This window comes from Grus americana, chromosome 5 (genome assembly GCF_028858705.1).
Source record: "Grus americana isolate bGruAme1 chromosome 5, bGruAme1.mat, whole genome shotgun sequence".
In the NCBI taxonomy this organism is placed as follows: Eukaryota; Metazoa; Chordata; class Aves; order Gruiformes; family Gruidae; genus Grus; species Grus americana.
This window is the reverse complement of record NC_072856.1, coordinates 1,271,385-1,298,280: the sequence shown is the minus strand read 5'-3', so window position 1 is coordinate 1,298,280 and position 26,896 is coordinate 1,271,385. Positions and strand designations below refer to the sequence as shown.

Genomic DNA, 26,896 nt, shown 5'->3' with positions numbered 1-26,896 from the left:
CGCTTTGGGAAGACGCTAGCCCCTGTGGAAGAGGTGAGCGTGAACGCGTGTGTAGTTTCAGGGTGCGCATGGCGTGTAGCATGTTACACCTGATAGAGTCATAGGTGGTGCGTACAACCAGCTCGGTGTCTGGGAGAAACACTCCCTGATTTTTCACATTGTGGAGATTCTTCAGAAGACAAGCACCTGGATAAATATAACCCAGCCCAACAGGTCAGCGTAGGTCCGAGCAGAGAAGAACCAAGCGTTCTTCAGCCTCCATGGGAGAAGCGGCAGCAGCTCTTTTAGGCTGAGGCGACCCAGATCTACAGCCCCCCCCTCCACCAGCTTTGATGGACCCCGATTGCCAGTTTTTGTTTAAGAGTCCCTCCATCCTTACGTGCTGTGCCTTTCCACGCTGTGTGCTGCAGAGCACCAGGATAAGATTTTACCCATCACTGAGGTTCACACCCAAGGAAGCTGTGCCTTGTTCACTCACCTCCTCAGGAACAGTAATTTGTGCTTAACACATATTTCCTGGGAAAATGTTTAGGCAGACTTCCTGGCACGGAGAGGGGAACACCCACACGCTTGGCCGGCAGCTGGGCTTGGCATGAGCGGTCCCTGGGAGACCACCCAGCCCTGCTAGATTGCAGGAGAGATTTGGAGGCAGTGCGTCTGCTGCCTTTACTATTGATCCCCCCCGGAGCTGAAATGGGGGCTTGGGACTTAATGCTCAGAACCACAAACTGATACCACGGAGCAAAAGTGCCAATATTTACAAATTCCTGATCCCAGATTCACAACCTACCTAGAGAGGGCATGGGAAGTGACCCCCCCGTCCCCCCAAACACACAGAGACATGTGCGCGCGTGCCTGGCTCTTTCCAGTCTGTATGTGATACCCAGACAGACCCCAGTTTCGGGCCAGGTCAGGAGTCCAGTCAGCGCTGGAGGCTCTCGGTGCCCGCAGAGGTCGGTGTGGCAGAGGAAGGCTCTGCAGGCTAGTTGAACCAAACTGGGAGCTTTTCTATTCCTGCCAGAAAGTAAAACCTTCCTGCAAGAAATACAACCGAAAGCAAGTCTAGACAGTGCCTTGCTCTATAAATACCCTGGGAAAACGCACAAATAGCCACAATCTCTAAGATCTTGGGGAAAAAACTGGAAGCTGACTCCACTACCCCTCTGAAAGACCTGTTTGCAGAGTCCCTGTGCTGAGTCACAGCTCCTGAATTTACACTTTTCCTCTCTGTTGGAGGAATCCCACAGGAGCCGGGTGGAGGAAAAACACGGAGCAGGTTTGGGCTTGCTGTGTGTCTGCTGAGCCCGTTTCTCGCCGGGGTACCAAGCTAGCTAAGCATTATCTATGCTTGGGCTGCAGTTTAGCAAGCTTGAGAACCAGGCCCAGAAATAGCATGCCAAATATTAATAGATGCTTTTGGAAAGATGGAAGGAGGCAGATGAGCGCACCTCGTATAAAAGCTGATTAAATGGTTTAAACTAAAAGACCCCAGTTTAAAACTCCCAAACGGGAGAAAGTGTAATGTGACTCGCTTGCGTTCCCCAGGAAGAAAACCCACCGTGACGTGTTCCCTAGGCTTCCCGGGAAGAGTGTTGTGGGGAATTCTGTAGCTTTTTCCTCTGTCCCGTTTTCATTTGTACCCACACCTCCTGTGAGCACAGCCCTGCGAGGGGGAGAAAGGAGCGGTGGGAGGCTGGTGCCGGCCGTGGGACCAGGACACAAGGGGAAGGCTGGAGGGCCCCAGACATCACGTGCCGGTGCTGGCCGGACCCGTGGGCGTAGCATGCCTGGTACCCAGAAAGTTTGCTGAAGAAATGCGCTGGCAGTTGCCATGCTGAAGGTTTCTCTGCTCTGCATCCTTATTCAACTCCCCCAGCAAAAAAACGATCCCCTTTTCTAGTCTGGTGCTAGACTCCGGGCGCTGGATCACCGTCAGCAAGGGGGCTATAGCTGTGATTTTTAGACGGATTTGACGCTAGTCTCTGTTGATGAAGGGATCCTTTTTATTTTCTCTGTGTAGAAATCAGGACTCGGACGTCAGGCCAGTAAAAATAGGGAGTGACTCTGCGTGCGTGTGTGTCATGTTCCAGAGCAGGACGGATAACGGCCCAAGGCGCTGCCCTGTTTTGCTCCAGCCCAGCCTGAAGGAGGGCATTGAATCGCCTCCGTGGTCGGGTGAAACACCAAAGCCCTGTGCGTAACTGGCAGCGCGCTCCTGTCTCCTGGCTGCGAGCGCCGACTCCCCGAGCTGTTCCTCGTGTGCACCTCACTGTATAGTGAGAATCTCTCTCATTTCCCTTATGGCTTTTCCCGGCTCGAAGGCATTTGTGAAACAGCTGGGAGACTCAGCAGAAGGCTGGCACCGGTGGGGCAGGATGGGGCTGGGGATGGAGAAGGTGTAAGGTTTCCTCTGTGTCCCTGCTGGTTCCCGCAGTGATGCTAAGGCTCTGACTGAGGGCACAGCAAAGCGTTCTTCAGGGCGGTCACATCCCTGCTGGAAAGGCGGTGGTGTGTTTATGCAAAGCACTCGTAGCAAAACTGCTTCTTCCAGAAGCTTTAGAGCTTTCTGGTTCAACCACCAGCTGCCACGTCTGCCCTGACAACACACTGGTAATACCTGGGTGGTCCTTGCTGGTCTCCAAAGGGTATCAGACATTTATTGCCACCTGTGGCCATATAGGTAGGTAAGAGATTGGCCTTTGCTGTCACGACAGCTTTGAGCTAATCACTGAATTGCCTTAATTGTTCATTAAATGATTGCTGTAATGTGCAATTGCACTGTGACCCCACTTCATATTAATACTGCGTGATCCTTCCAAGCTAGCCTCAGCAGTCCTAGTGTGTTACTGCTTGTACAGGAGACCAGTAAAAATAAATAAAAATACAAAAAATATTTGGCAGGCCGATTCATTTTCCACAGTACTTCCCAGCAAAGGCCTTAGCCCCAGGAGGACCGTGATACTTAAACCTGAACAGCACTTGCCTGGCTAGTGCCAGCCCAAACGGGGCTGAAATGCTTCCAGGAAAGAGGACAGGGGGGAATGGCTGGTCCTCAACCAACCCTCAGGAGGGGCAGAAGGAGTTTTGTTTGGAAATGGGCTCCTCCGTGCTGACTGGGTAACGAGCAAGACAGAGGCATTGAGATCAATGGGACGTTTCCACCACCTCCTCCTCAAGGAAGGGCATTTTTGGTCACTCCCCGAACCGCTGATTCACTTATCTGGCAGAAATTCAGGCATGCAGCAGGACAGTCAGTGTGCCAAGAGCTTTTTCTCCATCAGAGGAAAGGTTGTTATTAGGCTGAGAGCCACTTTTGGGGCCGTGTTTAGCTTCAGTGTGTCTCCAGCATGGTCATCGTGAAGTCTCTGGGGTTGCAGCGAGGTGCAGAACATGATGGGTAAATCTGAACCAAGAAATACTTCTCTCCCTGCGTAGGAAGCTCACACCATGGCATCCTTCCCCAAAGAAAGGCTGCAGCCTGTCTCCCTCTGCCCATACCAGCGAGTAGCTATTTCACTCTGCTCCCTACTCCCTTTCCAAACGTCTGCCTGCAGGAGTTGGGGAAGCTAATGCATCAATAATTTTCATTTCCTGCTGCAAAACTCGCCCTGGGGTTTTTGCTGGGAGGGTGGGGCAGAAGATTTGAGGGAGGAGATTAATCTCTTGAAAATCACATTTGATGTTTAAGGCTTTTCCAGCCTTCTTAGGCTAATCACGCCAACATTCGTTGCCATCTCTTCCCACCCCATTTTGTGCTTCCTACTCATATCCTGCCTGTGTATTTTTGGCCACTTGCTAACAATTCATTTGAGCTCAAACTTGGCACACGGGAGCTCGGCTCTGCGGGGAAAACAAGCTGACATCAGTTTAACCAGCTCGGTGACCTGGTGGCAACCACGCTGCCAGAGACGTGGCAGGGTTGGGGTCAGCTTTTGGTGCGGCAGGGGATGGGTGTGTTTCTTACAGGGTATGTCCAGACCCCCGAAATGCACCCGGGGCTCCGACCAGGCACCGTTCCTTTGGTGCTGCCCAAGGGATGCAGGCGACAGCCACTTCTCCCAAGCGCTGTGAGCACCGGGGGTCAGCGGGGTCTTGTTCGGGGGCTGCTGCTGGTTTCCTCGACCCTATTTTCCCAGATTGTGCTGAGACGTTCAGCTCGCGTGGTGGGAGCCAGAGCAGGAGCGCAGGCAGCCAGACCTGGGCCCAGCCTGCGCGATGGAAATCAATGTCCGTGCTGGCAGACCATGGCTCGTCCCTGGGGAGACTTTGCTGGTGTGCCACGGAGCTCCTCTCGCGGGGCATTGGCACCAGCTGTGGATGCAGCTTGGATCAGCAAGGGTGTATCATCCACCTGGCTTGGGGGAGCGGGCTGTGCTGCTGAGGGTGGCAATAAGCAAAAAACATCCATGCAGCAGCACTTGGGCATTTTTTAGTAGCAGTCTAAGCTAGCTTTTTTCTTTCTGTTGTTGGTATTTTTATATATATGTCACGATAGATAAAACTCTATATGGAAAATTGTGATTTATCACTACCCGGTCATCCCTGAAAGGCAGAAATAGGAGTTCATCAAAATGTACTTTTCCTGTCAGTCATTTATTTGTTTTACCTGCAAAAAGCTGGGATTTTTGGATTCCCACAGAGTCCCCATAGGAACTGTAATGTTGACTGCTGATGCGAAACATGTTCCGTTGCAAAATATTTAACCAAACTTTCATGCCCAGCTGAGGATAGCCTTGCTCTGTCTTTGGATTCAGAAGACAAGATGCACAGTCACAGAAAGCAGTGAGGGGAAGAGAACCAGGCGTTATTCTCAAAAGCCCTATGCAGGAAACTCGCCCCTTTCTTCAGACACAAACTGCACACCAGATTTCAGCTCACCGGTCTGACAAAGTTCTCCTGTGTCTCCTTCAGCACGTCCTTTGGACTTTGAGGGCTCTGCTCCCATCAGTGAAAGGGCACTAAAAAATTTACAGCCTCAAAAGAGGAATACACCAACAACTAGAAGGGGATGAGCTACCGTGGGTTGGAGGAGGGGAGCAGTGCAGGTGCCTAAGCTGGAAAGAGCAGCGGACACAAGTGCAGCTGATCCAAGTGGGCTCGTTCATCGTCTGCTCGCTTTAACCTCTTTTTAAGCCACTCGTCTTGCTGTCCTGTGTGTGGCTCTTGACCGAGCTGGAGCATTTGGAGCCTTCTGTCAGCAAAGTCTGCTAGAGAGGTTCCTTGTGTTAACCCTCGGGGATGCCGTTAGATACAACAGTCTGGTAGTTCCTGGTTTTAAACTCCTGTTTGATTTTTCGCTTTGAAACCTGGGCTAAAGACAACCAAATGGTTCTGATTCTCTCCCAGCAACTTGCACCGTGCCGTGACAAGTTACAGCCTTGGTTCCAGGAGCAGCTTCGGCACTTCCCACCCTCCTGCTGTCCCTGGCCACCGCCTCGCCCCCAGCACCTCTGCGTGGGAGCATTCCAACCAGAGCAGGAACCGATGGGGCCTGAACCCCATTCCCCCCACATGTACATTTTTTTTATTTTTTTTTTTAACTCTCTGCTTTATTTTCCAGCCAGATCAGCTCCAGAAGCTCCTCGCAGCCCAGCCCCACGAGCCCTAGTGCTGGCACAGCAAAGGAGCGTCACAGAGCGCGAGCAGCTGGGAATGGCTGGCGCCAGCATCGCTGCCAACGGTGGACACCCCCCTCTGTGTGCAGGTAAGCCCTGGGCTTTTACAGGCTGCGATCTCAGCTCGGTTCGCTTCCCGTGTTCGGGTTTTCAGTAAAGCTACTGAGCTCTGTGGATGAGGCCAGCAGGAGGGGATTTTGCAGAATGAACGGCCAGTTACACAGTAACCAGAACAGTCCCATGAGACATCGTTCCAAAACAAAACAAACAAAAAAAAAATGTTCCCTTTGCCTTTTGTTTCATTTAGAATAGAAGGATGTGTGAGGCTGGGTTTATCAGAAGCATTTAAATGGCAGTTTCTAATCTTACGGTGCAGAAATGTTTTAACAATCTTGCTGCAAAAAAAGAAGAATTAATCTCCTGCAAGGGCCAGGAGGAAAATGCACAATTGGTCCCTGCAGCGGAGACCTGGGCTGCGTCTGTGAGGGCAGTCTGTCAGCTGGGCTGCGAGACACCAGGAGGGATTACGGGGCTGGGAAGGGGAGAGAAGAGCTTCCTGCAGTGTCCTAAGGAGGGAAGGTTTCGCTTAGGCACTCCTGCATGCCCAGAGGGGCTTGGCACAGGGATTTCCAGTCCCGAAAAGCTAAAGCTTTGCAGGGAGACACGAAGCAGATGCTTTCTGCTGCAGGAACCTCAGCACTGTGGGGCAGGTTGCCCAGAGAGGTTGTGCCGTCTCCGTTCTCGGGGATTTTCAAGAGCGGACTGAGTAAAGCCCTGTGCAATCTGTTCTGATTCCAGAGCTGACCCTGCTTTGGGTCGGACTGGAGACCTCCTGAGGTCCCTTCTGGCCTGAACGACCCTGTGGACCTCAAAGAGGAGAGGGGGAAGGAGCACTTTTTATGCCAGGTGGGCAAGCTGTGTTTGCAGGGATGGCACACGGTCGTGCCAACACAGGCCACGTGGATTCTCCTGCAGGCAAAGGAGGAGGCAGGGGTGGTGTTTACCACAACCTGTGGTTTAAAACCAGTGAGCTCTCCTCACTGGACTGACTGTCTGTAGGGTACGCTGATCCTTAAATGAGCCGCAGGTTTATGGGTCACCTCTGGAGGAAGGAGAGGTTTGCAGAAGCAGGGTTGTGTCTAAACAGGCACGTGAAGAACCTGGCATATTCTGGGAAGGTCGTTTTGAAGGAAGGGGCAGGTGGCCCCGAGAGCACAGGAGTACACATGGTTTTGAGAGGGACAGGCAGCCTCTGACTGAATAGAAAAACCAAAGCCATTTGTCCTCCACCTCAGCAAACAGCAGCTTTCCTGACAGCAGAGGTGCAACCCTGGTAGCCAGCCCTCCTGCGCAGTTCTCCTTCAACCATAGATAAATATATGTACATGTCATTTTTAGCCCTTTCAGTAATTCCCCTTCCTGGCCCAGCTCTGGCGGGGACGCAGCCCTCCTGCCCACAGCTGTCTGCGAGAGGATGTTGCCAACCTTTCATGAAGATGCTCTTTCAGCGTATGCAGCCCTGGTGCGTCTCGGTTGGTGGGGCTACCGTAAAGTGCTATTCCTGGTGCTCCTCAGTCCTGCCCTGTGGGACTAACTGTTGGCAGGAGATCAGTGTGGACCTGCTGCTCAGGTGGATGTCGTGAGCTAACCGAGTCCCTCTTTTAGCTCGAGTCATTGGGGGACAGGATTCTGAGAGAAGAGGACCTGAGTGCCAGTCACCCGTGCGGTGCTGGAGAGGAGCACGGCGTCTGCGAGCATCTTGGCAGCGATATGCACGTGTCTTGGCAAGGACCGATCACCTTGGAGTCGGCGTCACACACTGCGCTCCAGGGAAAATACTGGGAACTGCCAAGGGTTGTGACAGCCCAGGTTTGTCCCGCAGTCTTCCCCACTGCTTTAGATCGCTCTTCTAACCTTTGACCGTTCGCTCACAAGGTCTTGGCAGGCAGGGAGCAGAGAGCAGGAGTGTCTCTGGGCTTGTGCCAGCTGTGGAGCAGATGTTCTGGAGACCTGTCTGGTCTGGTTTGCATGTGACTGTGGCAGGCAGGCTTTCACCGCTCAGCTTGTTTCGTTCAGCCACCCTCGGTCCTCACTTCCTGGCTGTGATTAAACTTGCATGACATTTCCTCCCGCTGAGCAGTCGCTGGGGCTGGAGGTCCTCTCCACCCTCCCACCCTCCCTTTTGGCTCAGAGGAGGCAGAGACAGCTGCCTGGACGTGGCGTAGTCCATCACCTCTCCCATCAACCGTGCTCAGTTCCTGCTCGGGCGGCAGGTTGGGAGCACACACATGGCTGTAGTGCAGGTGGATGCCCAGAGGAGAGGACAAGAACGGGACAGACACACAGGGAGCCTCTCTGCAAAGTTTCCCAGCCTCCAGCAGTGGGATTTAAGAGCTCTCAGTACCCTTTTTCATCCCTGAATTTGTCCAACTGCATTTGGCCAACACGTGCGTAAACTCTTGACATCCTGAATGGCCTGTGGCAAGATGCTCCGCAGCTCTGCACGGTGTGCTCAGCCATCTCCTTTTGTTCATGCTGCACTTGCCAGCTGCCGGTTTCATGGGATGCCCCCCAGCTCTGTTGTCAGTAAACAACTGATCCCGTATTCACTGTCTCCATGCCAGGAGCGGTATCGCAGATCTCAAGGAGAGCAGCGCCTCAGCTGTCTCTCTTCCAAGCTGAAGAGTGGTGGAAGTTTCGTAACTGAAGTCATGTATGTGGGGGCCCTTCCTTCTTTATTTTTAAGCTCAGAGCAGATGCAGCAGTGCAGAGGAGCAGTGGGATAAGGGTGCTTCCATGTCAAGAGGATTGCTCAGGCGGCTGATGGCCCGACCACACCTAGGGTGTTACCTGCTCATGCTGGCAAAGACCAGCAGTGAGCACAGCGCTGGTACATTTACGCTCAGTTTATCCTGTTGAACCTGCTCCTGCCTAGTTTAGCTGCAGCTTTTCTGGCATTTATTTTTTTTCAGCTGTGAAATATCAACTTTTTTTCCAAGCAGTAGCAACTCACAGCAACAAACCTGACAGTCCTACGGATCTGCCGTTAACTCTGGGAGCCCTTCATGTCACATCCTCCCATCCTGCCCCTTCTATTGCAAAAAAGGGGGAAAACAATCCAACCCAACATACTCCCCACATTATTCACATCCAGCCTACTCTGGCTTCATTTGTGTGCCTGGCTGGAGTGAGCATGTGCCTGGATGCTGGACTGGACCCTGCCTTCACCAGGTTCTTTGCTATCGGAACGCTGCAGGGCCAGCTGGAGAACGCTGACTTACGCCGTTTGGGAATGAGCCCTTTGATTTCAGCAGGGCATATTGCTGTTTCCCTAGCTCAGGTGTCCTGTTCTCCTCGTACAATTTGGAAGGGTTTGTGTTCTCGGGTGTTGGAAAAATAGAGGCAAATCGGCAATGCGCCTGCCTGCGTGGCCAGGTCCCAAGCCCATCTGGAGATCATCTAGAGATGCTGGCGTGCAGGTGCCTGGTGGTACAAGTCTCCTTCCCCTGCCAGCCGAGGGACACGACTCTCTTCTTATGTGGATCTGAGTGTGGATCAAGCCCATTGAAGTCCATCTAATTCCAATCAGAGGATTTGCTTGGGTGCAGCCTGCGACACACACTCTCCATCACAGAAGTCCTGCCTGTGTCAGATATTAAGGGCTGGAATCTCAGCAAGGGACAATCTGCAAAACTCTATTCTGGTCAGCGTACATCGACCGAGGAGCCACCCCCTACTACCTAACCTTCCACCAGGCAAGCAACATTCACGCCTGCACAGGCTACCTGGATACACGTTACTGCTCTTCTTTCTTCAAGGAGCTTTGAAAGTCCCGTATCTCAACCTAGGAGCAATGCCAAGAGCATCAGGCACTGAAAACAAGACAAACTGCCTTGCTGTGTGAAAGTCAGTGTTACAGATTAACCTGCGGAGATGGCCAGAGACAAGTCCATTCGCTTCTTCCCCAGAGGAAAGCATGAATATCTTTCTAGGGAACAGAGAGGTTTTAATTAGCGCTCCCTTCTGCATAAAGCCCGGCTCTCCTACTCTGTCTCCTCAGATGAACACAGCTATAATTAAGAGGCAGCGGTGTCAGGAATGAGAGCAGGCTCCAGCCTGTGATTTATTAAGGGGTGTCATGGGTGCAATTACCTTTCTCTCTTCTCCTCTCCCCAGTGGTGTTATAAGGTGAATTTACTGATGAAAGGAGTGTCTCAGGCTCAGGCAAACGGACGCCTCAGTGTTTATCTACAGCACAGACAGAGCAAAGGCAGAGTCGCTGCTTTTTCCTCCATGTAGTTACCACCGAAAGCCTCAAACCTGACTTGGAGGACTTTGTGTGCACAAGTCACAGTTCTGGCCTAAGCCCCAACCCTCTGTGACCGCCTGTGAGCAACACCTGGACCGAGGGCAGCGCCCGCCAGCGCCCGGCGTTAACAAGCATCTCCTGCCAGCAGCGGCAGGCGAGGAGTGACCCCGAAGGAGTCCTGATGGCGGTAATGAGGAGTGAGCGGCAGACCAGGACAAGCCACTTGCATTGCCGACAGCAATGAGGTGGGTCAGGGTTTGGGTTTTGCTTCGCATTTCTCGGTGCGGGAATGCAGGGGAGCCCACGGCTTTGGGTGGCAGCTCTAGTTCTCCTGGCAGCCAATACCTCGAACGCACAAAGAGGTCAGAGCTATCTCAGCTCCCAGATAATTCCCACTTCTCATCGTCTTCAGCGAGAGGAAAGTTAAGTGTAAACAGTCTGGGGGAGGATGATGTTGACTTGGACCGTGCCTGTTCGCTTGATCTTAATTGCCGTCCTGCCAGCGGCAGTATTTCACTTTCTGAATGATGCAGCGATGGCGAGCATTACTGCTGGGTGGCTGAACTTTGGTTTATTGCCATTCAGATGGCCTGCACTTTACCTTCGCAGGATATAAAAATCTGGACGGGTTGAGACTGATAAGACAGAAGGGGGCGGGGAGAAAGAGGAAGCAGGAAGAATGAAATTCAGAGAAATGCTTTTGGTCTTCTCCCTCAGCGGAACCTCGGTGGCAGTGAGGACATTGCAGTAAACGTGCTCCCCTTGGGAGCAACGGGGGAATGGGAACAAGGGCCGGGCTCTCCTGGGAATTGCAGTGCAGGTGAATGGGGAAGATCTCCAAACTGGTCCAGCGCTCAGCTACACACCCTTCCCTCCCTTCTTAATTGCAATTCCTCTTGATTTATCTGGATTACCAGGAAATAAACCAGGGCTCTTTTGGTTAGCCCCCCTGGCATCGTGCATTTCAATTTGCAGGCGGCACCGTCCCCAGCCCGGGAGAAAGGAAGCATCTCGCTGCCTTGGGGAAGGACGAGCTCTCGCCTTGTGTGCAGAGGTGCCTTGTTCGTGTGGGAGCAGCGCAACGACACCAATGTGTGGGATCAGCTGTCTCCGGGACCCCCTTCCACTCTTGACAGTGATTTGATGCAGGGAAAATAAATATTTTAGGGATGGGTGACAGCATACTTTTTCCCTGAGCTCGCCAGTTCAAACCCGCTGCAAGCAGACAGAGTTGCTGTTCGCAGCCTCCCCGCCGCGTGAAAATCCTTAACGCTCCTCTCTGCCCTAACCCTGATGGATGAAAAGCTGCGTGGTCTTGTGGGCAGGTGGAGATCCAGGAGCCAAATTGTGATCTCGGACTTCCTGGGTCTCCTTGGATCTCGTCTCCTGCGTCACTCAGGCGTTGTACAGTGCCTGGCACCGTTTCTGATGGGGCAAGGACTCTTCTGTAACACAGCTGGATGAGCAGGAGGGTTTCCGGAGGTACCACCCTTCCCCTCCCGTTGAGTGGGAGGCTTTGAATACCTCCTGGGCAGGCAGGCGGGCATTTTTCTGGGCAGCTGCTGAACCTTGGCCAAAGCAGGGTGGCTCAGGAGGCCGTGCTGGCAGAGTCTGCTCCTAGATCTGCCGCGTGCTGCGTGCGTGCTGTTGTTCCAGCAGACACCCTGCTGCTGATAAAGCTTTCCCACCGCCGTGCGGGAAACCATCTCTCTCACTCTGAGAAGTCTGTGGACTTTCTCTGGCAGTTTTGCTTGGAGGACACTAGGGAAGGCTCATAAGGCTTGAGTATTTTTAGAGGATGATTAATTTTATTGCCAACCAGATCAAACTCATAGGCTAAAGGCCGTGCACAAACATCTGCCATGGAGTTAGAGCAGTTCTGCTGACTGCTGTTACGTAAAGTAGACATGAGGCCAGACTTCAGCCCCGCAGAGGAGAAAACCGCTGAATCTTCATCAAACCCGCAAACCTGCCCTGACCTGGCACTTCGAGGAAGACCATGGGATGGAAGAGAGGAAGCAAGCAGAGAGCGTGACGGAGACGCAGCTCCAAAGCAGCACCCCAGGATCCAGCCCTCTGGGAATAATACTCCGAGGCTCCCCACGCACTCAGACTTTGCACCCGGACTTATTTTATATGGATGTTTCTCAAGCCCACACAAGCCAACGCATATATTCTCCCCGTTTCACTCCTTCCTTTGTCTGCCACAAGGACTGAAACCTCCTGAGTCCTTTAGTGCATTACGGTCTCTTCTGAATCTCTCTCACTTCCAGTCCGAATGACCCTAGGAAAAGTACTCTGTTTTCCAGCACGTTCAAAGCCATCTCATCAAGGGTCAGATGCTAACGAGCATCTGGCAGATCTGGCCCCGAGGCCATCCCCTGGCAGGGTCCCCTCCCCTGGACGCGCAGCCCGGTCACTCCCCCGGAGCGGAGCTGGGTTCCTCCCGTGCGATGCAACCCGTCCTCGGCTCTTCGGGCCCTTGGCCGCAGCGGGACAGCCTGACACAATGGTGGCTGCTGTTAGCGTCACTGCAGACGGCATCTTCTCCGCAATGCACCTGCGTGCACGCGAGCAAGCTGCCACCCGACTCGGCAAGCTGCTCCTGCATCCACAGGAGTCGGGCAGACGGAGCCCCAAAAGCAAGGATCTGTGGGACCTATTTCACCAGGCTCGCGGCCGGGTTTTGTCACTGCGACTGACGGTGAATTGTTTGCAGTCAACAAAGGTGGGCACCGAAGAAGAGAGTCTGTCTGCCTCCGTGCTACGGAGCCCGTGGCCCAGAAGACATTTCCTCCTCGTGTCATGCAGCAGTCACCTCTGCTTTGGTGTCTTTGCCCACCCTCACGCTGGGTGGTGACTGGCAGAGGGGCAGAAAGCCAAGGAGTGAAAGCTTGGCTTGGCAAACTGCTTGGCAAACAGGTGTGTGTGCAGTGTGCACCGTCCTTCACAGCTGTTCCCTTCCCCGGGACTTCACCAACATCCACTTCAATGATGCCGGCGCTCAACTTTTTCTCTGGTGCCTGAAAACACCCCCAGCCCCTCTGTGCTCTGTCGGTAGGTGACAAACCCACCCTGCCCTGCAGAGCACAGCAGAGCGGATCCTGCACTGGACAGGTCCCTACACGTGCCGGAGGGCTGGGATCCAGCCAAAAGAGCACCAGGTCCTCGGCCAGCCTGGCTGCCTAACGCTTCAGTGGCGGAAACCAGCGGCTGGTACGAGCCAGGCTCGGCCGCAGCGGGGATCGAGCTGTTGGTGTTTGGGATAACACCAATTTAAGCCTCAGTTTTAAACAGGGCGAAGCAATGACCTTTGCCACCCGCAGACACGTTCCCACAGTGGATCCCAAGTCCTGTTTTAAAGGGCTCCTCGATTCAATACCGCTGCCTGCCCTTTCCGTGTGCGACGGACTAATTTTGCTGCCTGACCAAGTGAAAACTCGATCACTCAACTGAACGGAGCCAGGAATGTGCTACTGCGTGTGGCAGTCGTGGGTGAAACCCTGCGTGGGTCCCTGCTTCGGCCAGCCAGGCTGTTGTGTCTCAGCCGGGGGCTGAGCCTGTTGCTGTCATTTCTTTAACTCAGAAAAAGTCCTTTTTTAGGGGCAGATCCCACCAAAGCTCTCAGTCGAGCAACCACCGACGGATCCGATCCCTGTTACAGCGCTCGCTTCGCGCAGCGTCTCAGAGCAGCCCAGCAGCGCAAGCGTTACTCCCCATTGCCCTAATTACAGCAGGGCGACCACCGTATTTTACTACCGCGTTGTCTCACAATTATTTCCACTATTTAAAAATATTGTCAGTCAAATCATTCGTCCCTGAGCCTTGTCCTCGGTGGAGTTTGCAATGGCATTTTACAGGGAAATAAGTGAAAGGGGACAGGATTGCTGCGCTCCAGCTCGTTAACGCAGACGAGAGCTCACGGGGAGCCGGAGCTGTCAGGCGAGGAACCGGGGCAGCTCCGAGCGAGCCGTCCCTCCGTTTTGAAATAGGGTGATGACTCTTGCCAAGGTCACGGGCAGGGAGAGCTCACCCACGGAGAGCGGCAGCTCATGAGGTGCCCGGTGGGGTATGGCAAAAACTCTCTCCGCACGCGTTCCGAAAGGAGGAAACCCCGAGGCTTGCAAACAAACAGCTGCTCAAAACTCCCGTCTCCAGACTTCATTAGGAACAACAATTAAAAAAAAAGCCCCGTTCTGTGCCAGACGGACATTTTGCTGCCAAGAAAGTGCCACCTACTGGATCTGGCCTGGCGGGGACGTGCAAGAACGGGAAACAAACCCCAAAAATATAACGCTGGAAAAATGACTATTTTCTCTCTTTAACACCCCCCCCCCCCATCTATGCGCTGACAGTTATCCCAGCCGCAGCCCCCCGACCAGTCACGCTCCCTCCAGAGCTGAATCAACCAGACTTTTGAAGTAGACAAATGTTTGGGGGGGGGGGGGGCAGGGGGAATGTGAAGTTTTAGGGTTTGCGAGCAGGGACTTACCGGTGCTGAGAAGCTGCTCTTGTCTCCCGCAGTTCCCTCGGCTCCCGTGCGTCCTCTCCCAGTTAGCCGTGCCCTCCTAGTTAAATCCTGCTGCCATTCTCCGGCAGCTAAGCTCCCTCTGCCTCCCTGCACGGCGCTTTGCCTGCGAGCCTCGTGCCCCAGCCCAAGCGATGGAGGGGAGAGCGAGGCAGAGCCCACCCGGCACCCCAGCCTGGGGGTCCCCGTGCCGCTGGCTTCCCTCTGCCCTTTCGTCCCGGTGCCGCTCGCCCCGGTTGTCTGAGAGCAGGTGACAGAGGTTTCTTGGCAGAGGAGAGAGGAGGGGAGGGATGTGGAGGCAGCGAGAGGTGGAGCTGGGACCCAGAGCAACAGGTTACTGTATAACTAGGAGCCGGTGGCTCCGGCGAACCGGCTGCATCCCCGCAAGGCGCGGGGGCGGCTGGGGCCTTCGCCCACTCCCCGGTGCAAGGGGACCAAAACCCGAGCCGAGGTGCTGCCTGGGAGGGATGTGTTAAACTTCAGGTTCTTTTTGCCCCAGAACATTTCGTACCCAAGGGGGAGGTCGAAGGCGGCGAGGGGCAGCAAAGGAGTGCTTGGAGCTGGGTTTTCCATTGCCGGTGAGGGAGGGGACACGCTGCCCGACCTCCTCGCTGGGGGAACAAGGCACCTTTTGTGCAGCCCGGTGCTCTCCTCCGCAGCTCCGCACTGGCTCGCGGGTTGTTTGCCTCCAGCTTTGCTCCTGCCTGCTCCTGCCCGCTCGCTCTGCCCTGACGTCTGCAGCGGGGCAAGGTGCCGTGCGAGGGCAAGACATCCTCTCTCTCCAGGCCCCTGAAGCAGTCGTGGGTGAGGAGCAGAGCCCGATTCGGGGTACCCCGCACCGTGGCACTGTGCTCCTTAGGGTTACGCGGCCATAAAGCCCTTTGTCTTGCGCTGGCGGGAGGTAGTGGGGCCTGGCCATGCCACACATCTCTGGCCCCGCACGCCAGCCCCTGGCGCTGGGCAAAGGTAAAACGTAGCTTTGGCAGAGCCGTGCTGGGGTTATGGCGGGGAGAGGGGAGCGATTGCTGAGCGCGCTGTCGGGAGGAACCGAGGTGAAGCATTGCCGTGGCGCTGGAGGGGAGTCAAGGGCTCACTGGCCTTGGGCGTCGGGCAAAGGCTTTGGCATCAGCACGGTGCAGCCTGAGCAGGGCTTGCTCCTCGGCAGGAGATGCTCCTCGTCGGCCCTGCTTGGGTGACCACTGTACACAGCACCCCATTGTTACTCACGCGTGTGTGCCTGTGCGGTGTGTGCCAGAGAGAAACTGTACGTGACCCTTCTGGCCATCGCAGGGAGCATTCCCGTGCCGCTGCAGTACCGTGTCAGCTCTCCCCTGTGGGCATCCAGGCTCTGTTATCGGTGTTGGCAGGTGTGAGACCACCGTCCCCTTTTCACCAGGGCCCCAGGTGGGGCACAGAGAAACCAAGAGCCACTTCTTGCTGGAGTAGCAGAGGTAGGACTTGAGCTTCAGCCCTCGCGTTGTGGCCGGTGTCGGTCCCATGCTCTCGGGAGAGGATTTCTTTAGAAGCCCAAATCTCATCACATAATCTCTTGTTGCTCCTTTCTTGCTCTTCAAAAGCCAGAGGGAAATTTGAAAAGATGGCAAGGCTGCTCCCAAGTTTCTGTGGCCAGACTGCGGAGAGGATGTTTGAGTTGTGCTTGGGGTCTGCACACTGTCAGCTCAGCCCTGCAGACCCTGTGGGGGGGGTCTAGAGGGACCTTGACCTCTGGGAAACGGTCTCTTGCGTGGGCAGACTTGTGACTTTCGAAGCATACCTGGTTTCATTTGTCTCGACATTTAACATTTTTTGAAGTGATGGGATCAGCTCATGAGCTGATCGTTAAACTGGAAAATATCGGCCGAATGCATAGGTCTTACAGACATGTCTGGGGCAGTGTGGGACCCACCTGGTTAGCTAGTCCTCTTGGAAAAATGAGGCTTTTGAGAGCATTTATTGAATGTGCATCACCACCGTCCCCACCGTCCCACGATGTGTGTTGAACCCATGGCACGTGCATGCTGTAGACGCCCCTTGTCGCCGGCCCTGAGGAAGAAATAACCGCAACTCTGACTCTAGAGAAAGAAATAAGAAAATGCTTCCACCACGGGACACAGGTCTGGAGGAAGCCCAGTGTCCTTAACTCGGCACTTGTCAAGTTCCCTGCCGCCGTGGTTTTCTTTGGTGCCTGCCGTGCTATGGGGGCTAGCGCTCGGCTTGCTGCCTGGCCCGTGTCCAGACACCGAGCGGGGAACCGCCCCCGGTGAGTTATGGTGGGAGGAATGCCGCCGGGTGAGCTGGGCGGGCGGGGGGAGAGCCAGTTCCCCGCATGACAGCTACGATTTCAGCGGCTCGGTTTTGACAGAATGACCTCTTCCGTCACGGGGGAACGTGAACCGATACTCGGTATGGTGCACCCGCCCAGCGCCCCGTCATCCTCCTCGCCGCGATGTCGCTGAGATCCCAGGGGTTCTCGGTACAGGACGCGCCGTGAAAGCGTGGCCGGCCCTGGGAGAAGCAGCATTTAGAGAATGCCGGCCACACCGCCAGGCAGGGGAAGGGATGTCGTTCAACAGGAGGGAAACACGGCGGGAACGTCCGCTGTGCCCAGCGAGCTGTGCCAGCTGAAAGGTTTTGTGCGGAAGATCCCTTCCCCTGAGATGCAGTGGGACCGGCTGGGCTGGGCTGGGCTGGCCTTCCCGGGACGCAAACTGGGATGTGGAAGGATTCTGTTGGAGAAGCCATTTATTGGTTAAGACACAGACTGCTCGCTATCCGGCAGCCTCGGCTCCACATTCACGATGAAGATAGGCACAGCGGGCTACCGTGAGGTGCTGCGCTCCGTAGGACATCTCTGCCTGCGGAGCAGAGGAGGGAGCTTTTCCCCTGGGCAGGGAAGAAACCACAAGGGAGTTTCTTACATCTTCCCTGCAACAGCTGACGCTGGTCGCAGCAGGGCAGAGGAATCAGCTGGACGGGAATTACCCCGCTCTGCCGACTTGGTGCCCAGATGTGGAACCAAACGAGCGTCCTCGGTCTTGATCCTTCGGCCACGGCTCGAAGCCATTCAGTGCTGTGACAAAGACGGCGCTCGCTGGGGGACCGTACCGCCGGTCTGCACGTTGTTTTGTCTGCTGAGGAACGCAAAATAAGCCGTGGACCAACAGACCCTATCTCTCAGAGTATCTCCAAGCCTGAAATCCCAGGAGGCTAACTTGCCTCTCGGGATCAGCCTTTTAAATCAGGTTGGCGGCAGACACCCCTGTGATGGCTTCAGAACAAAGACTTCTTCCTTGCAGAGTAAACAACACCCAAACCAAGCTCCTCAAAATATGTGTTCCTCTAAATTTTTAATGCCGTTTTCATCCAACTTGCTCGTCCTGTTTCAGAAGGGCTGGGCCTCGTAATTAAAAGCTCTGGCAATCTTATGTCTGGCAAATGTCATCAATGGCTTCGCTATGCTGTGCCCTGGCTTCTAAGACAGTGGGAACGGTTTGGAAAGGAGCTCCTGATTAAAGAAACTCTCTGAGGTCAGGTCTCGATTCACTTTGGATCTTTGTGCCAGCTCGGCGTGGAGAGAAGCTGCCATGAAATCGGGGTTACCAGCATAACTGACAAGTCCCATTCAAAGCCTGGAAATACCCGAGACGAAGGAATTGTCTGAAGCTTTCAGACCTCTTCATCCTTCTGGACTCACCACAGAGCGAAGGGCTGTCAGCAGCACAAGTACCCCACTGTCTGCTCATCTCATCAGAAAAAAAAACCAAACCTTCATGGACAATTTTATCTTAAACTGAAAACAGAAACAGAGCTGTCCTGCCCTTCCGAGGGCACAAACCCAGGGTGGTGCCAGCTGACCCCAGCAAGCACCGACAGCCGTCCGGCACGCCGTGACCAGCCGGCAAGCCATCAGGCAAAGTTTATCTTTATTATCAGATGCGTATATTTACCCCACTGCTGACTGCCAGCAAGCATTGTCACTCTCTGCCGAGTTTTGGTTTTCATCTAGCTGATGGTTAGGGAGCAAAGGATTCACCACCTTTGATACATACATATATATATATATATATAAAAAAAAACCACACTGGTTTGTAAAACTTGAGGAGGGGGCTGCACTACTCTGTGGCCCAGCAGAGCGTCCCATACTTGTACTGAACGCTAATTAACACCTTCATCAGCACCGGTTTTGAGGGCTGTTTTCTGCATGGATCAGGCCAGGGATCCGGTTTTATGGTGCAGCATCACAAACGGTCGTAGGACCCGTAGGGGGTGGTGATCTGTGGTGGGGTCTAACACCTCGGGGTAGGAACACCTTCCGCTAGTGTTACTGGCGTCTCCTGAATCTACAGCCTGGGTCTCTGCTGCGTCCAGTTGTGCTACTAGTTTGTATTTATTTTGTTTGTAGTGCGCACCACGAGAAGGAAGGGAGGTAAAGCGCAGAGGCTGCGACTTGAACTTAATGTGTGTGACCCCGTCTGCCATGCCGCCTACGGTCAGGTAAGAAAAAACGCCACTTCGCAATATTTCCTTTAAAACCTATCAGACGTTCTATTGCCAGACCTTTGTGTAAGGCAGGTGCAAATACCAGGAAAAAATTGTGCTTTTATTTGTACACAGAGGGAAGGGGGTTTTGCTCAGTATGCATTCGTCATTAATGGGGCAGACACAGCTCGGTGTGTTTGTCGCTTCTTGTGACAAGTATGTGACGAGCACATTCCGTTACGCCAAGCAAATCCGGAAGGACGAACGGGTGGGTGTTGATTCACGTGGATTAAGCACGGCAACATTTGGTCGTTCAATTTCCTGGCTGCTCCTTAGCACCCAGCGTCGTCTTCACGTGCGCAGCCTTGCTCCCGCTGATAACAAAGGGTGCTTTGTGCCGCTGACGTGACAGGATCTGGCCCAGGAGGATTCGTGCCGATGGGCATGTTTTGATTGTGACTGCTGGCGTGAGGTGGACAGGAGCTGGTGTTACCTGGCATCAGCGGGGTCTCCCCCAGGTGTGTCCGAGGGATGAAACGGGGCCCTTCACAGGAACTTTGGCGTCTTTTGTTCCCTTCTACACCCCGGGAAGGAAGACAGCAGCGTGGCTGAAGCAATGCAGGGCCTGCGCCACGGTATCTTCGGCCCCCAGCTACTGCAAATCAGCGCAGAGCTCAGGCGCAGGAGAACGGCCAGTTTTGCACGCATCCAGTCTCGCCCAAGTCTTCCTCGGTGTAGCTTAGCTCTAGCCTAGGATCTGAACAAGATGCTCTACATTTCAAACGCTTCTTAGATCTAATACATTATTTATTTGAATAAATACAAAAATAGGAAATTTTGAATACAAAACCTGCTTGTACAAAACCCCCACAAATTACCCAAGCTTTACATTAATACATATGTATTTCTGATACAGTAAAAAAATCTGAAATTGCACACAGTTCTTCAGTTAAAAGACAACGTAGTAATTTCTGCAGAATTGTGGAAATAAACACATTTAACACCAAACAGAAACAGACCTGACAACATTCTGTTGGACTTTTAAACTGGACAGAAGGACGAGTGAATGGTGAATGTTCATGCTTAATTTAAGGCCGTGGTTTTTAAGCCAACATACCCTCACACTACTGCCTTTGGCCTCTGCGTCAGCAAGAACCGGCTGCCCAAATCCCACAGCTCGGCTCTCCGGGGATGTGCAAAACTCAATTCAACTCTCTCCCACCGGGATAAATCAGGAACTGCCCTACTAAAGTCAGGGAAATTACCACTGGGGTCTGAAAACCCAAATGAGAGCAGGAGAGAAACTGTGCCCTCGAACACGAACATGTACGTGGTACGGCAGAAATGAGTCCGTACGATATTGGCCTGATTCGTTTCTGTGTCACTTTGGTTGTACGTTGCTGCTGTGCCATGAAAACTCACATCATCTCAACAGCACGTAGCGAGATGATGCACTGGCTACTATTCTGTGTGAGGAATGAGTATTTGGTACGGATCCCTGATGAATACCAGAGCATTCAGCGTTTTCGCTGACTCATCTCTTGCCCTTGCCCATAAATAAGCTAACTGGTGAGATAGTGTAACACAGCTGCTAGACAGGACATTTGACCTGCCATTGTGGGAGAGCTCTGCGTCTCAAAAATTTGTACTTTAAGCAGAAGAAAGTTTTACAGGATTTTTATATGCAAAAGAATTAAATATTTCAAATATAAACCCACTCTTTTATAGAAGAAACGTGTTGAAAACGTGTTGCAAACTGCTAGGGTTTAGCTGACAAAAGCAGCAATGGCTATGACCTTTAGCACTGACTCAAGCCCGTAGGTGAAGAGAAGAACAGCGTTTATAATGACGTCTGCTTGCAGCACGTAAGTTTGCCACACCAGGAAATACACCGACAGAATCATACTTCCAACTGTGATCGCAAGACTGAGCCCTAATGGAGCCTCTTCTTCTGTCAGGTTACCCTTTGAACCTCGAAGGAAACAAAAAGCTGGTATGAGTCTTTGATTTCATCTGACAAGATCACAAAGTGTAAGTCTAGAGTACTCCTGTTCAAAAAAGACTCGAGTTCTCACAGCTCAGAGGACAGTGAAACCCTGGTGTGAATCAAGGCTCTGTCAATAAAGGGAAGATCAAACCCGAACACCAACGGACAATCCACTTTGTGCTGACTAAAGTTAATCTAAGTAAAGAGCGACACTCAAAGTCGCAACGCCTACCTTTTCTTACCACAGATCATCGGTTCCGAAGCTGCAACCATTTTGATTGCTCAGCTCCTTAGTCAACCATCAAAACCTCCCCCCCCGTGCCCCCGGTCCTGCACTTAGCGTCACTTGGTGACTGAGCTGCACACCTCACAGCATCCACTCCTCATTTAAAAATCTTACGCAATATAGAATCTTCCGTGTTCCCTGCTCATCTATTCCTGCTTCAAATTACTATCATTGTGGAGAAGCTGCACTTGTTTCTTCCTTGCATCTTATTTCCAAGCTAGTCTCAGTACATTTTGCTGTTTAACTACATTAGACTTGAAACTCGCTTTGTTATTCATCCACCAGGCTCCAAACAAACATATGCAGAGAGCTTTAAGGCAGCAGGCTGAATTCACCCCTACAGCAAGTCAGCTGAATTCAAAAGCATAAATGTCTTAGGAATATCGAGCGCAGATTTTAACAGTAACTTTTTTTAAAAGAAAAAAGGACTTTATGAAGTTTTAGCGAGCTCTGGACAGGGGTTGGGGGCCCTTTCCGCTGTTCTGGCTTAGTGGAATGCACATGTTGGAACTGGGTTGTGTCTTCAGGAGTGAAAGGAAAAGGTGCAGTCGCGGTGGCAGCCAGACGCTGCTCGGGGACGTCCTTAGCATTACCCGTTCCACAAGGCTCTGGCCATTTGGTTACTCATGTACGTTGCTGGAGCAGTTGAACGGAGCTGTATCGCCTCAGCGAATGGAAATCTCTGTGTTTCAACATGTTCATTCTCACAAGTCATGCTCACTTGTACGCAGCATTCCAGCTGTCCCAGTTATACTGCTTTCTGACGACCCATGGCATTATAGATTATATTTCACACGAGAGCAAATTCTGTTTGACCCTCTGGCCAAACCTATTGATCAGTCAGATAAAGTTTAATGACATAAATGAACAACAGTCTCCAAACATCTGCTAGTCTGCTAAACTGGCATGTTTTGACACACACTCAATTTCAGAATGATTAATGTTTAAAGATTCTGTTCCACTGAAAAGGCACGGTGATAACATGACATACCCAAGTATAATCGGAGCACTTCAAGAATGGCCATAATGAAAAGCAAGGCAAGATCAGGAGCCAAAAAATCATCTGGATAACTGAAAACTTGACCTGTAGAATAAAAGGGTGTAAATAAGCCAGGAAAACACAGTAGGCATACTGACAAGCCACAACTGTACCGTAAGCACACAGCCTACTTCTGTGTTACAATACATACAACTTACTTTTATAAACAATCATTGCAAGAGTAGCCAGGAAGTAAAAGATGTAATAAATCCCATTTACATAAAATAGCATCTGCAAAGGAACAGATGACAGCTGATAACTCTTGTCAAGGATTTCTCATAGCAATGAGGTGGGATCCATTTCATAAAATCGCCATTTCCCAGTAACCTCAAAATATACCGCTCTGCCTTTTTATACTAAATGGTTCCACTCTGACTGGCCTACTGGTAGGGTTCAGAAAGTAACTTGAGATTGCAAACACCAGGAGCTGGGATAAAAGCTTGCTGTTTCAGGTTTGCCTTTAGTTCCTTTTTTTAAAAAAGTTGCATTTGGTATGTAGCAGGGTGTTTGTTAGTCTCAGGAAACGAGGGGGCCGGTGCGTGTGTACGTTTCCCCAGACAACTTGGATACCTGTTAGTCAGCCTTAAGCAAGTTGACAGAGGGTTGGCAGACTCCGATACATCAAATTCTGGTAACTTTTTTAAAATAGGTGGCTCTGTGAAGCCGACAGGCCCTATTACTGCCCACATGGTGGAAAGTCTGAAAGCTGTGCTCAGTCATTGTTAGGTGTCCGAGAAAGGCCGTGAGCTCAGCTTTGAGATGGAAATTTGTAACAAACAGCCTTTCTCAAATCCTCCGAGTATCTCCAAGCAGGGACCTCATCCCAGGCATCTTTTAGAGGAACTGCCCATCCAGTTTGTGAAGAGAGCACCCACCCACATGCGGTGGATGTATTCCAGTTCCCAGAGCAGCTCATTTTATTAAAACAGAACCAGGTTTTTGTGTTTTTCCAGTTGAAGGAAGGTGGAGCAAAAAATTACTAAAGAGGTTCTAAGCATGGAAATCTCTGAAGCCAAGGGTGTCTCCTCTTCAGAGGTTAGATCTTGGCAGGAGTAAAGGTGAATTAACATGAGAGAAGAGGAAGTAATACTGAAAGCTGCTTTTACTACCTCTTGTCAGCTGTGTCAGCTGTCTGTGAGGTGTGCAGCATGGGGCTAGGGACCGTCAGTCCACAAATCCAGTTGTTAGCCTTGGCCTTCTAAGGAAATGAGAGTTAGGTGACCATAAACCGTGGCTGCCAGCCCTCGGTCAAGACTGCAGGGTGGGTTTGAAGGGGTTTTGGTGTGAGCAGGGCCAAATCGCAGCTAAACCCCAGCTAATGCTGCTAAAACGTCTTCCCCTGGAGGAAATGCGTTACCAGTTTTGCTTCACGTGGATGGTGCCGATGATGGAAAACTCAAAGGCTAACACAAAAATAGCATTGTGCAGATTTATTAGGCAGGAAGACGTGAGTGTGTTTCAGCCAGTCTTCCTGAAGATTCCCGCACGTGAGGGATGAAAGATACAAAAAGGATACAACTGATGAAGTTCTTCCTTTCCGTTGAGAAGGAAAAAATAAAGAGAAGAAAATAAGTCTAAATATTTACCAAAAGTGGTGCAGAAACATTCAAACAACTGATGTTACCAGAGAGGTCAAGAATGCTTGCAGATTTTTTTTTTCTTCCAGTTCTCTGGAGGATTTACTATTTTCTCAGATCATGCAGTTCAGGTTCCAAAACTAACTTCTCAGATACATGAATTCTAAAGTAATTTGGGGGAAATCCCTGTTGTGAAAAGCCACTTTCACCAAGGAACCCATCTCTTTCAAAACATAAAGTAGTACCCAGGCACTCCCTAGAACTTGTTGATCTTGCCCTTTCACAGCAGATGACATTCATCCCCTCTAACTATGCAGGAACAAGGGAAACATGCAAGGGAACCAGAATGTACCATTTGTTTTTATATTGTGAGAAAACGTTCGGGTAGAACGCAGGGCTCCCCCGTTCCTCTAAATAACATCCTTCCAAACCGGTTCCCTTCAAAAGCAAAGTCGTTCTATGTAAAACTTTAATACATTCTGATCATCCACAGAAATCATACAAAGTATTTTCTATAAGCTAACCAATATATTTTACTTTTTTCTTTTTTTTTCCCTGCAAAACCACAGATAAAGTTCCCTTGCAACGCAATGGCACTGATCTACTAAAGTACCTCTTAAGTAACTCGTTAATATTCTTAGCCTCTTTCAGACACATGAGGAATTGAAACGTTATGATCTCCATTTCAGAGAGCAAAACTGTCTGTGAAGGGGAATTCCATCCATCTTCTCAGAGACATCTCATTATCATCAAATCAGTGGGACATACTCACCTCACCATCTTCATCCCTGGGCTTCTTGAGGTTAATGTCCTCATCACCTAATAGTTTTATGCAGTTGGGCCCAAATTAATCCCCACTAACTTTAGGCACCTAATTAAGGTATCCAATTTGGGAACGCAGTGGAAATAGGCAAGCAATTTTAGAAGGTGATTCATACCGTCTCTGATGTGAAATGCCTCCTGGACGTGCTTCATCTCTCCTCTCCTCTCTCTGAACAGGGACTACAGGCTCCTAACAGACTCGTCCCTTCACTTAGCCAAAACGCGTTTTGATGAATGCTTTATTTCTTTCTGCAGGATGGTTTCATTACACGTCTTGTTCTGCAGTGACTAATGGTTAAAGATGTGTTTGTATTTATACCCTCGCACCAAAGTAACACCTTGTGTCAAGACGATGTGCTTCCTTTCTTGCACAGCAATAAGGAGATGTCTCCATTTTAAAGTTATTTTAGACTGTGAAGTGGGATGTTCATTTGACATACCACAACTGCATGTGCAGACATGTTATTATTCCGGAAGAGGTGTCCGGATATAGAACTTCTTCTGTTTAACTAAGCTCTAATGGTGCAGCCTCATCCATGCTGGGTAGCTATGCTGCCGTGATGCCAGCGGTATAATTAGAGTACAACGATTTTACCGTACAGGCAATCTCTAGAGAATTCCCTAATGGCAGTTCCCCAACTTTATTCTTAAACTTTTTTTTTTTAAAACCTTTTCCACAAGAGGGCACTGACCACATTCCTGCATCCGTTCTGAGGATGGGTTTGATAGCCACTATTCTTTAGAACATGCTGCCTCCCCCCGAGTGACAGGGGACATTTCACATGGCTTAAACATTTAAACACCACAACACGCCTGTGAAAGGGATACTGCAGGTAAGTAGTAATCATTATGCCAGATGAATATATAATTTCATGTATAACAGCAGGCTGCTAATCCCAACATTCCGTGATTGTCTCACTGCTAGGATTAATGAAGTCTGCATTGCTGCTGGGGGATTTTTAAATTGAAGGTGAGTGTTTTGGCACAGGGGATGGGGGGAAAGTACACAAACTTGCAGCAGCAGGTACAGCATTCTGCTAAGGGGGACATTTGCATTAGTGAGACCTGGCGCGGTGACTTTCCACTGCGTGCAGGCTGGTACCTGATTTCTGCCTATTTGAAAGCTTGTATGGTCCAGAAGAAAACAAAGCGTAACGCCACTTGTTTCCAGCTCAATAAATTCTTACATGCAGGAGGGTAACTCCCAGGCAACAAGGTATTTGCACCTGGGATGAGTGCGGATTGTGAGCGGGAGCCTTTCCAAGCCGCTTGCGTTCCCAGCCTGACTCTTGGGAGCGCAGCAGCCATCCCTTCATCCGTCCATGGCGCAGGCTGGAGTCCCTCTGCACGTACGCACGCCTCCACTGCAAGTCCTGCGCTTGGACAGCCCTTTAACCAAACCCTGCTGACTTTCCCGGGCTACAGACTGCACTCCGGTTAAGTGTCTTATACAACAAAAGCCCGTCTGCTTATTCAGGCCGCTATTGATTTTAGAAACGATTGTGATGCCATGCATGCTTACTTCAGGTAGAACATGGCCCATTTTCTAAAAAACTGGGGTTTTTTTTAATGCCAAAACTATATTAAAAGCATGCAGCAGCTATAGTTCATGTTACCCAGTGCACATCACCACACAAACTTGGGTTTAGGACTTTGACAAATGCCAGTTGTTCCAGCCAAAACCAGCTTTGTGTACCTGGGGCTGAATTTATATTTTGGGGGAAGCCTTTGACCTCTTTGCAGTAAGTGGAAATGAATAATTTTGACCACACTAATGAAGAATTTTTTTTTTCTCTGAATCCCAGCGGTGCATAATTGGAAACAAAGACTTGAATTTTCAAGCGGCGTCACTCGGCCTCAGGAAAGCGATTTCCCTGCGGATAAAGGTGCTCCTCAGCCGCAAAAGCGCCAAGCCCCTGCTCACCCTGACACAGGGTCGGGATTTACCTCAGCGTGTCAGGGCTGTCGCGATATGGCTATCGGGCTGGGCTCGGCGCTTAGGCCTAGCTCGACCTCGGCCTCCCGCCTCGCTCTCGTCGCGTCCCCCGGCCTGGGGCGGCGAGAGGTAACCTCTAACACAGTGGGAAACAGGCCTCCCCCGTCACCCTCCGCCCCGCCGGGACACGGGGGAAAGGGCTGTCGGTACGGACGGCAACGGCGCTCACCTCGCCTCACAACGGCCATCTTGGCGCCCCTCCCCCGCCAGTCCTCCAGCGTCCCGGCAGCCTCTGCGCCGCGACCGTTCGTCCGCGAG

At 51.7% G+C, this 26,896-nt stretch overlaps 2 protein-coding genes across 7 annotated transcripts in view; both read right to left on the bottom strand.

Moving 5' to 3' along the window:
- EPS8L2 (EPS8 like 2) overlaps positions 1-14,731 on the bottom strand; it is a 63,369-nt gene extending 48,638 nt beyond the window's left edge. Inside the window, exon 1 of the mRNA XM_054826234.1 lies at positions 14,417-14,731. The gene's annotated coding sequence lies outside the window, so the exon portion shown is untranslated. The remainder of the gene's footprint in view (positions 1-14,416) is intronic.
- Positions 14,732-19,000: 4,269 nt separating this feature from the next.
- Positions 19,001-26,890, bottom strand: TMEM80 (transmembrane protein 80). Of its 6 annotated transcripts, none has more exons than XM_054826239.1 (6): positions 26,808-26,890; positions 24,759-24,930; positions 23,601-23,776; positions 22,402-22,474; positions 22,196-22,288; positions 19,001-20,903 (listed from the first exon to the last, which is right to left on the bottom strand). In XM_054826239.1, exons 4-6 carry the CDS (start codon positions 22,472-22,474, stop codon positions 20,698-20,700), a joined length of 372 nt encoding a protein of 123 aa, XP_054682214.1. In that variant the 5' UTR covers positions 23,601-23,776; positions 24,759-24,930; positions 26,808-26,890; the 3' UTR covers positions 19,001-20,697. The 6 variants fall into 6 exon arrangements, with proteins under 6 accessions (XP_054682214.1, XP_054682211.1, XP_054682215.1 ...); XM_054826236.1 differs by having other exon boundaries at positions 22,402-22,495; positions 23,760-23,776; positions 26,808-26,888; XM_054826240.1 differs by lacking the exon at positions 23,601-23,776.
- Between the last annotated feature and the right edge of the window lie 6 nt (positions 26,891-26,896).

Coding starts and splice junctions, on each gene's coding strand:
- TMEM80 (XM_054826236.1), bottom strand. CDS start 24,795: ATGAAGCACGTCCAGGAGGCATTTCACATCAGAGACG. Junction 22,289..22,401: donor TGCAATGATTGTTTATAAAA/GTAAGTTGTATG, acceptor TTTATTCTACAG/GTCAAGTTTTCAGTTATCCA. Junction 20,904..22,195: donor AGTGCTCCGATTATACTTGG/GTATGTCATGTT, acceptor GTTTCCTTCGAG/GTTCAAAGGGTAACCTGACA.